Source organism: Galeopterus variegatus, unplaced genomic scaffold (assembly GCF_000696425.1).
Source record: "Galeopterus variegatus unplaced genomic scaffold, G_variegatus-3.0.2 Scaffold18298, whole genome shotgun sequence".
Taxonomy (NCBI): Eukaryota; Metazoa; Chordata; class Mammalia; order Dermoptera; family Cynocephalidae; genus Galeopterus; species Galeopterus variegatus.
The window spans coordinates 5341-16705 of NW_007744409.1; the positions used below are offsets into that span (position 1 = coordinate 5341).

At 36.1% G+C, this 11365-nt stretch overlaps 1 protein-coding gene across 1 annotated transcript; it reads right to left on the reverse strand.

Moving 5' to 3' along the window:
• Positions 1–755: 755 nt before the first annotated feature.
• On the reverse strand, positions 756–9922 carry LOC103582874 (39S ribosomal protein L22, mitochondrial). Its single transcript, XM_008564347.1, has 4 exons — positions 9820–9922; positions 9034–9111; positions 7553–7622; positions 756–1049 (listed from the first exon to the last, which is right to left on the reverse strand). Exons 1-4 carry the CDS (start codon positions 9838–9840, stop codon positions 838–840), a joined length of 381 nt encoding a protein of 126 aa, XP_008562569.1. The 5' UTR covers positions 9841–9922; the 3' UTR covers positions 756–837.
• Between the last annotated feature and the right edge of the window lie 1443 nt (positions 9923–11365).

The following is an 11365-nucleotide window of genomic DNA, read 5'->3' on the forward strand; positions in this document are numbered from 1 at the left end:
ACATGTATCAATGAGAGCCAGGTAGTGTTGAACATGCTAATTTGATACTAACAATTTTCCGCTAACAAGAGGTAAGTGCCACCTACTGCTGTATTTTAGAATGCAATGCTGAGGCTAGTTCAATTCCTCTCTCAGTAATTGAATTCACCTTGAAAAATGAATCAGTCCTAAACAAGATATCCAAACAATAGAAAACATTGCTGGAAGGAGACATGAAAATAGGCTTTATTTAACTAGAAGAAAACTTTCAAAGTTAAAGGGTTCTTGGAGTACTAGATTAGTATATCTAATAAACTCCTGTAATTTCATGTTACTGCTAAAACCATAAAAGAAAATATATTCCCTCACCCACTGGCCTTTGCCAACAGTAAAAGGAAAAACAGAATTGCTTAATGCCCTAAAATATTGCAATAAAACAACATGCAGTCATGCTCACCTCCAGCACACCTTCCCCTGGTTGCAAGAGAAAATCGAGTGAAATAAGGACAAGGTTTCTTATCCCATAACATTCTATTCAATTCCAGTATCAAAACTGCCACCTACAGGACACTAGTTGGAAAGTTAACACTCCTTGAAAAGGTACTCAAAATTAGCCTTCTGAATTATAGGCTGTTATTATGTTTAAGGCTGATTTCCCTTTCCAAGTTGCAAATGCATACAATATGCCCGGAGGCTCAGAGATGAGCAAAGCCTTATAAATATTCATATAAAACTAGCAGTTATATACTGTGTTTCAATAATTCAATGACAAATCATAAAATACATCTGTCTTTAATATTTGTTTGTTTTAGAAAAGAAATGGCAAAATATATACACTGTGGAGTTTGAATTCTCCCATCATAGAGTATGAATGATGGTCCGGTTGCGAAGCTCCTGAATATACTCTTGGGCGTGGGTGACTGCCGTCTTTGGTGCCTCAGGTGGAGGAGGGGGTCCTTCCACCAACTTCACAAAATAATGGCAATAAACCTTCTCCATGATCCCAAAGCGACCTCTGCCGTGGTAGCGGATGCGTTTCAGGCACTGGCCCCGCCCTGAGGTGGACTCAGCTAGACAGGGAAGAAAAAGAGAATTATCGGAAATGACTGCTATCCATAAGACTACAGCTTGATCAGCTGAGCAATTTCTGTTCTTTCCTTGACCAGATTCTAAGATTACATGAGCTCACTGGTTGCCTAGAGCAGGCTTGTCTCAAACCAAGTGTTTCTTGAGTACTAACTAAGGACCAGGCACTATTCTAGGTGCTAGAGAAACAAGAGTGAACAAAACTAACAAGTCCCCTGCATCGTTGCAGTTTACATTCTGAAGGAGAAAGACAGAAATAAAATGATAATTTCAGTTAGTGACAAGTGCTATGAATAAAATAAATCGCAGTGATGTGACAGAGATTGATGGAGTGCTGGGAGCAACTTTGGACTGGAGGTCTCAGGAGGTATCCCCAAGGAAGACATATTAGACCTAAAACCAGAACGAATCATCCACAAAAATATCTAGAGACAGGGTATTACAGGCAGAGGGAATGGCAAGTGCAGAGGCCCAATGGTTGTAATGTATTTGGCTTGTTTTAGGAAAAGAAAGACTAGCACGCTGAAGCACAGTAATCAAGGGGAAGACTGGTACCAACAGGAAAAGAGATCAAAGATGAAGGCAGGGGCAAAATTATATAGGGCCCTATAGGCTAAGGCAAAGAGCTTTGATTTCATTCTAATTGTGATGAGAAGCCACTGGAGCCAATGGTTCCCAAATGCTGGTCCTCAGACCACCTACATCAGACTAACCTACAGAATATATTTAAAGTGAAGATGCTAAGACCCCATCCATGGGGATTCGAATTTAATATATTTGGGGTGGGACTTGGAAATTACATTCTTAGCAAACACCCCCACTCCCACCACCCCCAGAAATTCTGATTCACAGCCAGTTTTAGGAACTCTTGCATCACAACTTCCCCCCAACCTCCTCCCCTCATTCTGCATATCAAAGTCTAACTGAAAATTTGAAGAAGTCTTTCAAATAGTACATAAGAAGAAACACGTTCACCTGTTCACCCACAGGAAATCACCATTCTTATATTCCTACTATGGTATAACTATAAATTTAGGGACTATATCAAAGTACACCCTTGTCAACCCTCTAATATCCTTTTGTGAGGTGGATTTCAGCAGAAGTATCCTAGCTTTGCCAAAAAGAAAGCTAAGGATGAAAGTGATTAAGAAAACTGCCTAGGGTCTGTCTCAGTGACATAAGGAAAGAACAACTGCCTTCTTATCAACTTCATCTACTGGCCACTAAAGAAACGAGTTTTAAGAATTTCCAAAAAGAAACCAGCATTACACAAATCACACTATAATGAAGCACCACCAGGTTCCCTGAATCAACCTGTCAAGAAGAAAACTACAAATACAAATGGTGAGATTGGGAAGAGAGTAGAAAACTTCTAAAAAGCATTTTACAAACACAATGGCTGCTTTTATCTTAAATTTCCACTCTACCCAACTTGAGCACCAATTTCCAAATACTCCGAGGATAAGGAACATTACTCCAATGAAAGAAGTATCAAAACTAGCTACCTGTGCAGCACTATATAGCCTACAAAATAAAATGATCAATCCTATCAGGATCTATGTCAACTCTGATTTGCCTTCCATCTCCCCCAAAACACAAACTATGGGGATCTGCACAAGGGCAGAAGAGCTCAATACCTGCTAAAAGCCAGTCATGATTTCATCCTAAAGCCATAAAAGATAATCTGCCTATCTTATATAGCACATGATGCCATAATTTCCTTATGTCAAAACAAAAACATTAATTCTTCAGAAACACCAGGATTCTTGAATACACTGTAATGGGAATACCCAACATAGCCCCCCTGAGGTGTGAATGAAATCAGGCTTCCAATCTGGTTTCTGTCCTCCTCTCCTCCAATCTCTCCTCCACTAATCCCAAATGTTAGGGATTTCAAAAACTGCTTTTGTATGTGGAACATTCCAATTAAAATGAAAACAATATGTTGAAGCCCAATATATAAAACACTGTCATGTGGATCTGTTCAGATTGAAACATGAGTGGGGTAAGATCCAAACTGTACTGTTCATTCACTCAACAAATATTTCTGAGTTTCTACTGAGTGCCAGGCTCTATCCTGAGCTTCAAGAACACAGCAGTGACCAAGATATCAAGGGCCCCACAGAGCACAATTTCAAAACCACTGCTTATGATTAATAGTCTTAAAACACTACCTTAATAACATAAATCTCTTGCCCAAACCTCTTCAATACAATTTGAACCATATGTCATAGCTCTCCATGTTCAGGCTTCTGGAATCTAGACCCAACCCAATTACTGCTTACTTTAACCAATGTGGCCTTTGCTTATGCAGTTACCTCACTTTGAAAATCTGCTCTTCTCCTGGACATTCCTCCAGATCCCCAAAAACCTATCCATAAAAGCCAAATTTTTCTAGAAAATCTCTGACTATTCTAGCCCATTTGACCTTTTCCTCTCTACTCCAACAATACCACTTATGTATATTACTCTTTTTGTTCCCAAATCATATGCTATCTTTATGTGTTCTTGTTTCATCTGTAAAAGCCATTTCCTCAACCAAACCTATACTTTTTGTATTATCTCAAAAGTTCATGATCTACAAGAAAAAGAAATGATTCTGAAATATATCCTCTGCTAATTAATATCATTTTTCAATATGGAAGTCTCTGGTAAATCTGCTCAAATTCTGAAATAAGTTTCAAAGTTTTCCAAGTATTTATAATAGTAATGGTGTACGTACATGATTTTGTTCCAGCTCAGAAGAACAATTTATGTATTCTTCCAAAGGAATACTACTGTCAAAAAACAAAACTGCATATACTAGATGTTTTACACTGAAATAAAAGATATACCATCACCTAATTATGTGCGTAGTATATACAATGTAAGTACTCAAATACTTTTTGAAGGAAAGAAAACATGAAGACATCTCAAAAATAGTAACAACCTGTGCTCTTCCAAAGATAATGCCCAACAGGTACCATGTAGTTAAAATACTGTCAAAATTTCCTGTTACTAGTACGTAGGTAAATGGGAATCTTGAAATTTTAACATTAGAAGCCCTCCACCTCCATAACATGTACAAAACCCCAGTCGATCACTTTCTCTAAAGTGAATCACTTTAGATGCCATGAATCACCCACTAAGCAGTGACATTGTATTAGTCCATGTCCACTTGTTATGGCCTAGTCACAGTATCATAAGTCATCATTGTAAGTTTAAAAAGGAAATGAACTTTCTAAATCTGTGGTCATGCAACACTAGGTATTAGCTTTAGACCGATGACAGGCATTTGAAGGAATTACCATATAATGAGAACATACGCTATCAAAAAAGTACTTTCCAGTACTGAAAGAGCTATTGCTGAACTGAAATGGTAGCCAACAAGGCACTAGTCTTTTAAAACTCTAATAGAAGACTACAGAATAAAATGTCTAGGCCTTTTCTAAGAAAACAATGAAATAAATCAGTTTCCCACATTTTATGGGTAAGAACCACTAGGGAACTTACTAAACAAATAGCTTCCCAGACCCCTCCTCTGGGGTTTCAGATCCAGTGGGCCTGTGGTGAGGCCTGTGAATCTGTATTTTTAATAAGAATCTTAGATGATTCTTATTGAGGAAGTTTGGTAAATACAGGGATAAAATGTCTGTCATGTCATAGTAAGATATTTCATCTTCCTAAGGGTTCTTATCTCTTTTGACTATGGAATTAGGCATCACAATAATTAGTGAATGAAAATTTTTTAAAATCATAAGACAAATCCAAACTTAGCCCTACTTAAGAAAAGTGATTTTTACACAGAACTACATGAAAACAGTGTAGGTAAAGCAGAAATGTGCATAAGAAGGCCTCTTAATTAAAGACCCATTTATGTAGGACTGGTTAAGTATATTCTTGCTTAATAGCAACATTGGACCTAGCTTAGTCATTTGGGATGACAGGATTAAGCTCCTTACCCTCTCTCTCTTTACTAACATTACTGAAAAGGACTTAAAGACAGTTACTGAAACAGATTTAATGACAAACCCTATTTCATTTGTATATGAATTCCATTATAAAGTCTATCAGCTAAGAACGCCATATTCCTATGAAACCGAATAAAATTAATTAAATTTAATTTGATATTCAGTGTCATAGAGCAAGAAAGGTCACCAAGAGGTTTTAAGCAAATGATCTTGCCCCTCATCCATTTCATCCCTTCCAATAATTCTGGGCCCTCCGCAGCATTATTTATTCATGCTGCTCCCAGAAGAAAATGTTTATGATTAAATACTGTGGCCATGCACCTTCTGAATTGCCATTTTAATTTCCCTCTGCATCTGTGCATGTTTAAGAATTAGTTACACAAAATTCAGCCTTAAAATAAGGTATTTCAACTAAAAACCATAACTAATTTGAATTTCAGAAGAAGGTGTGGCTGCCAGCATCAATTCCAGGTAACTGAGGTGAGATTTTAACTTAACCAGAATAAATATCTCCAGTACAGCAGAGGTTATGTGACAAAGTGGAATTTAGATGATTTTTTTACTCTAATTGTTGAAAAATTGTAAAATATAACTAATTTCCCCTGTAATAATTTTCCCCCCATTTGGAGAGTAGCATTTCTCCATATCTTGATTTTAAAATATTTTTAGATAAAACAGTCTTCTTGTATGTGGGTTTGGCAGATTGAGAAAATTTTGCTTCAACATCAACATCTTTGTTTGATTATGAAACTGCTGAGGTTAGGAGTAATTGCTGCTGAAGTGAGAGAAAAACAATAACTCCAACTACTGTTCCACTTTACTGTGGTATTGGGAGGGGGCAAGAACGCTTTATAATAAATGTTGATCTCTTTCTAGGAAAAGAGCTGTGTGAAGGTATGCTGCAAAAAAATCCCTTACATTTGTATTGTGCATCATGCTTCCCAAAGCATTTTCACTTAATTTAATCTGATATGGAACAAGCATATAAAAGCAGAGATAATGCTTCAGGATGTAATAACAAAGGGGAACAAACACATCTGGGTCATCTGAGCTTTCCAAGTCCTCCTTGCTTTTTACAACTTAACAAATCTTTCATTCTGGTAATTGGAATGAAATTATAGGATTCCTTAATGGATTAGGCACCTGGCTTGGCATGTTATAAATAAATATTTTTTAAGTCTATCTGTGATCCTTTATTTACCTCCTTCTGGTTAACAAAAAACTTATTTTTTTTAACAAAATCAGTTATGCTCTTTCTTAGCTTCATTATGATTAAAGGATCACTCTATGTACCAGTCTTGGTATCCATTATTTTATAATTATTGGCACTAGGTTTCATGATCTTAGTCTCATTACAGAATTGCTAATATAACAGCCTGAACAGAAGTGGCTCCATTTTGTTAAACCTTTGAACTGAAAAACTTGTTCTCTCCAGTAACCCAAACCACACAGCCTGCAGCTAATTGCCAGAACATGATGACTCTTGCTCTCACCTTATACACAAAATAGAGAAAAATTATTAACCCAGATGGCCATTCTTTACTAGCTTATTAACCTGAACTTATTTGAGAATAACAGGAACTGAACCTATGGAGAATGAAGTATGATGCTGGTCACCTCCCACACAGGAAGTTCCTTGATGATTTTCTGAAACACTCAAGCATGTCTGCATGTCCCTGCTTGGTCACTATGAATCAACTTTCCACCACAGACCCCTATATGCGGGGCCACACCTGGGGTCCTCCCGCAGACCCAGAAGGAGAAGGAGCCGACAGGATTACCCCCGGTGTTGGGACCGAGGAATCTCGGGGAAAAGTGAGCCTGCTGCCCGCCAACCCAGCCCCGTGAAAGAGACACTCAGACGTGGCAGGGGTTCTGTCAGGGCAGTTCCACTTTATTGCCATTACACTGCAATTTATATAAGCAAGCAAGTAGGGGCTTTCCATGAACTAACCAATCAATTAAAGGATCACGTGGTCATGCATTTTGTGCTAACATGTTGAGCATAGCAATCACGCAAGGTTCACGAGTGTGGAAATACTGGGGGACCAATAAAAACCTTTTGGAGCTATCTTGGGTTATGCCTCCCCTACTTCCCGTGGGCGCCATCTTCATCCTCCACCCATAGGCACCATGTGGCTCACAGATAATGTTTGCTCCTAAAAATGGGCCCAACACCTATAAAACCCTTTGACAAGCCTGGGAGAGTCGGAGATGGTCTTTGAGACATAAGACCACCATTTCCCCAGTCTGTCAGCTTCCTGATTAAAAGCTACCTTTCTTTGTCTCTCTTGGCTACTAAATGGCAGGTAAGCAAAAGGACCTTTGGGGTCTTGGTAACAGTAATAATAGAACAGTGTAGTTATTACCATTTATAACAGATTGACATGCTTAAAGGTAAAGAATAAGCCACTACCAGCAATTTTCATTGGCAAACCCAGTCCTAAATAATTAGATATCAAAGACTGCTGTTAAATAAAGAACATTGGAAGAAAATGGAAGACATTTTCAAATGCTAAGAATATTAAAAATCTTACCTATATATAAATTGGATCTGAATTCCACATTGTGGTCTCTCACTGCCATATCTTGTGCTTCTAAGAGAATCTTAAACAAGGAAAAAAAAGGCATTTATAGGGCTAACCCTGAACTAAAGTGAAATTAAATTTCTTGTCTTTTGTTATCTCTGTAATATGACTGCTAATCACATGCCTTCATTTTCTAGTCAATTTTACAAAGAGAATATCAAGTGATAAGAGTAATAAGGAAAAGGGAGCTTTCTTTCTCAGATAAGAATTACAAATGCAGGGAAGACAGTCCATCTGGCTAAGTTTTAAATGGCATGTGTTAGCTGTGAAAGAGATAGCAACACTCATAAGCAGTACCCTTGGTAAGGAATATTATGACTTTGAGTCAGAGAGTTGTCAAAAAGTTCAAGAAACTCAAGAGTTATATATTATTGAAAATTCTTAAACCTTGGATCAAAAGTAACCATTAACAACATCAGACAAGTACAGAAAATCATAACGGGGAAATTTCCTTTAAGAAGTTAATTAAATTTACTCTCCATAGATATTTCAAATTAACTTCCTCCACTTCTTTAAAAAATAGGACAATTGTCAGAAATAACAGAAACCAGATCTTTTACCCCTTTAAAGATAAAGAACCTAGTACAAGTCTGGGTATACAACAGATACTCAGTAAATGCATTCTGGCTTGAATTAAATATAGTAAAACCACAGCATTACAATGGAACCTCTTAAAGACTAAATCCATCAATCTCAACTGTTCAACTACTAAACTGAAAGATAAGAACTGACCTTAAGTGAGAATTAACTGAAGATACAGAAAATGATGCTGATATCCCCAGATGGTAAGTGACAATAGTCAACACAGCTTTTTGAAACAAGAACAATTCATGTGCCTAGAATGAGTCAGCACTATTAATCATTAACACATTTGCACCTAGTGAATCAGCTACATTCAGAACTGGAAGGGTCTTTAGATATCACCTAATCCAATCCCACATAGTTTATAGATGAGAAAAATGGAACCAGACAGGTTAAATGTCTTGCCCATGGTCACAAGAAAGATATGAGAGGAAGGACTAGCCACCAAGTTTCCTGAGTTCCGGTCCAGTGCTCTTTCCACTCAACTAGTTATAAAATCATAAGCTGTCATTTATGGAATTGATAAAAAAAAAAAAAAAAAATCTTCTAAAAAATATACCAAGCCCCAAATCATTAAAAATAAGATTTATCTTCACAGACAGACAATAAAAAATAAATAAATGTTTGGTGTAAATGAAAGCATCTCAGGAAAAAAAAATTGCCTACAGCATACCACATTCCTGAGGCACAAAGACATTAATAAAACTGAATGCCCTAAATCTGTATTATATAAAGTATGCATTTACATCAGAAAATTCATGGAATTCAGAATTTAGGCTAAGCTTACTAACATCCGCAAGACAGCTGGATGTCCCCCCCATCTCCCCACCCCAATCGTACAAGTTTACCTCCTTAATTATTTGAGCCCCTTTTTTGTCACTGAATTCCAACTGAGCCAAAGCTTGGTTAATGGACATTCCTCGTATCTAGAATTAAAGGATGACAGGACAGAACAAACAAATTAGTTTACAAAGTCAATGTTCTCTTTTCAATGAAAAGTAACAGCCTTACATAATTTGAATAACTTCTAAAAACAGTGAACTAAACCCAGGCAAAAAAAGAAGAAAACTAGTTTGAGAACAAACGCCGCCCTCTTTAAGTCAAAAGTCAAACTTAAATAGTTTGATTGTAATAGTGTAATAGTTTCAATAACATTAAAAGAGAGCAGACATGACAGAGAGAGACCACAGGTTGGAAACGACCACACAAGGCATTAAAAAGGCATCTCCTTCTATTACAGGATAAATGTTATTACATATATATTTGCTGCCTTTTTCTCCCTTCACCTATAAATTTCATTTTTCAGGAAAAAAACTTTAAAAGTTTCTAAACAGATTAAATCAACTTTTACAGATAAGTAAGTTTCTTGGATTCTCTAGTTTTAGCTAGACTCCTGATGCCTTTGTTTTAAATACCTATCTATCCAATGTGATTTAATTTCTCAGAAAAAAGGTAAAAATTAAGCAAAATCATACATTTCTGAGGAATCATTCCTTTGATTACCTACCAATTGTCTGAACATGTAACTACACATTCCTCACTTTTTGGAAAAATCAGGGCAAATCCTTTTGATTTTTCAAATTCTGGGGGGTTCTTTTCTTAAGTATTATATAGTAATGGTCATTTTAGCTTACCAATTTTGCCAAATACCACATCTTGTCTTTGCTGTATTTTATCTGTCTTCGACAGTGGTAGATTTCCTCACAAATAGAAAAACAAAACACAAACAAAAAAAAAAAGACTTTAGCAGATTTAGCAAAATAATAGTAATATAAACTATTATTAAAGTTTTCACTTTCTCTACCTAATGAAAATGCTGCCAAAAGAAATTAAAACATTACTAAGTATTTGGAGGTTCTTTATCCCTCTACAAAGTTGTATTTACATTAAAAGATTACTAAGGGAGAAACAGAAACTATAAAATGGCAAGTTTACGCCAACATTTGCAACATTTCTATCCAGAGGAACAGTAAAAGATTTAAATGAAAATACCTTGAAAATATTTAGCTAGTTAAAAGAACAAAAGAAAAGGTACAACAACAAAAGTTCACTACTAGTAAGAATAATCTCAAGATGGACAAGTGTTTTCCTATGAAAAGCCAATATTCTAGGTGTCTGGTCAACAGCATAGGTTCTAAAATCAGACTGCATGGGTTTGAATACCAGTTCTGCCATTTACTATCTATATAACTTTAACCTCTCTCTTTAAAATAAAAATAATAGTATCTATTCCATAAAACTATAATAAGAATTCAATAAAATAACCTATGTAAAGAAAGCACTTTACAGTGCCTGGCACATGGCAAATTCTCAGTAAATCTTAGCTTTTATTATCTTCTACTTAGTTGTAGGTATATCCTGCTTAACATTTTTTTAATCAATCACCTACTAAACAATTTAAAGTTCACAAAGCACTTTTCAGACCCATTATTTCATTTAATCTAATTCTACGAGTTGGGAGAGGAAACATTTTATAACCTTTTTTACAAACTGAAAATTGGAGAAATCAAGTGACTTATCTAAGACCACAAAGCTTGTGAGAGAGAGCTGGAAGTCAAAGAACAGGGAAGTAAGTGAAGCACCTAATATAATGTCTAGCAGGTATACCTCTAAAAATTCCAATACTAACTCTAAAACCCACTTTCTTTCCACCATACCACACTGCCACTTTAGAAAAATGAGAAAACATTTGTTAAGGCAATCAATAGCAAGGAAACCTCAAAACTTTCTAACATTCTGTCTCCTGTTGGAAATTTTCAAATGCTTTAGAAACAGCAGAGTTCTCTCAAGTGGCTCTTTTAGTATGTAGCAGATTTCATTTCAGTTGCAATAGAAGCTGACAGGCTGAAAACTGTAGCGATAGCCTAATTACATTTTCAGCAATAAGTGTCCTGAGGAGCAAGGGAGAAGAAAGAACTGTCATGACTTACAATATTAATCTGCAAAAATTAATTCACTCAATGAAATCTTTTACAGAGTCATGGATTCCAGTGGTAGGCTATCTTTAAATCTGAATTGCATATGATTATCCCCAAATTTTGTGTAAAAAAACCCAAAAACAAAACCAAAAATATCTACATATATATATACACATATACACACACACATATTTGTATACGTATATTTATATGTGTGTATATTTATTAATCCCGGCAAGAGTCTGGATGAAAAGGAATACAG

What these genes read in the sequence shown, in the direction of transcription:
- LOC103582874 (XM_008564347.1), bottom strand. Translation starts at nt 9,840, where the DNA reads ATGTGGTATTTGGCAAAATTG. An exon ending in GGGCTCAAATAATTAAGGAG is followed by an intron (nt 7,623 to 9,033) that starts GTAAACTTGTAC and finishes TCCTTGTTTAAG; the next exon opens with ATTCTCTTAGAAGCACAAGA. An exon ending in CAGATCCAATTTATATATAG is followed by an intron (nt 1,050 to 7,552) that starts GTAAGATTTTTA and finishes TTCCCTGTCTAG; the next exon opens with CTGAGTCCACCTCAGGGCGG.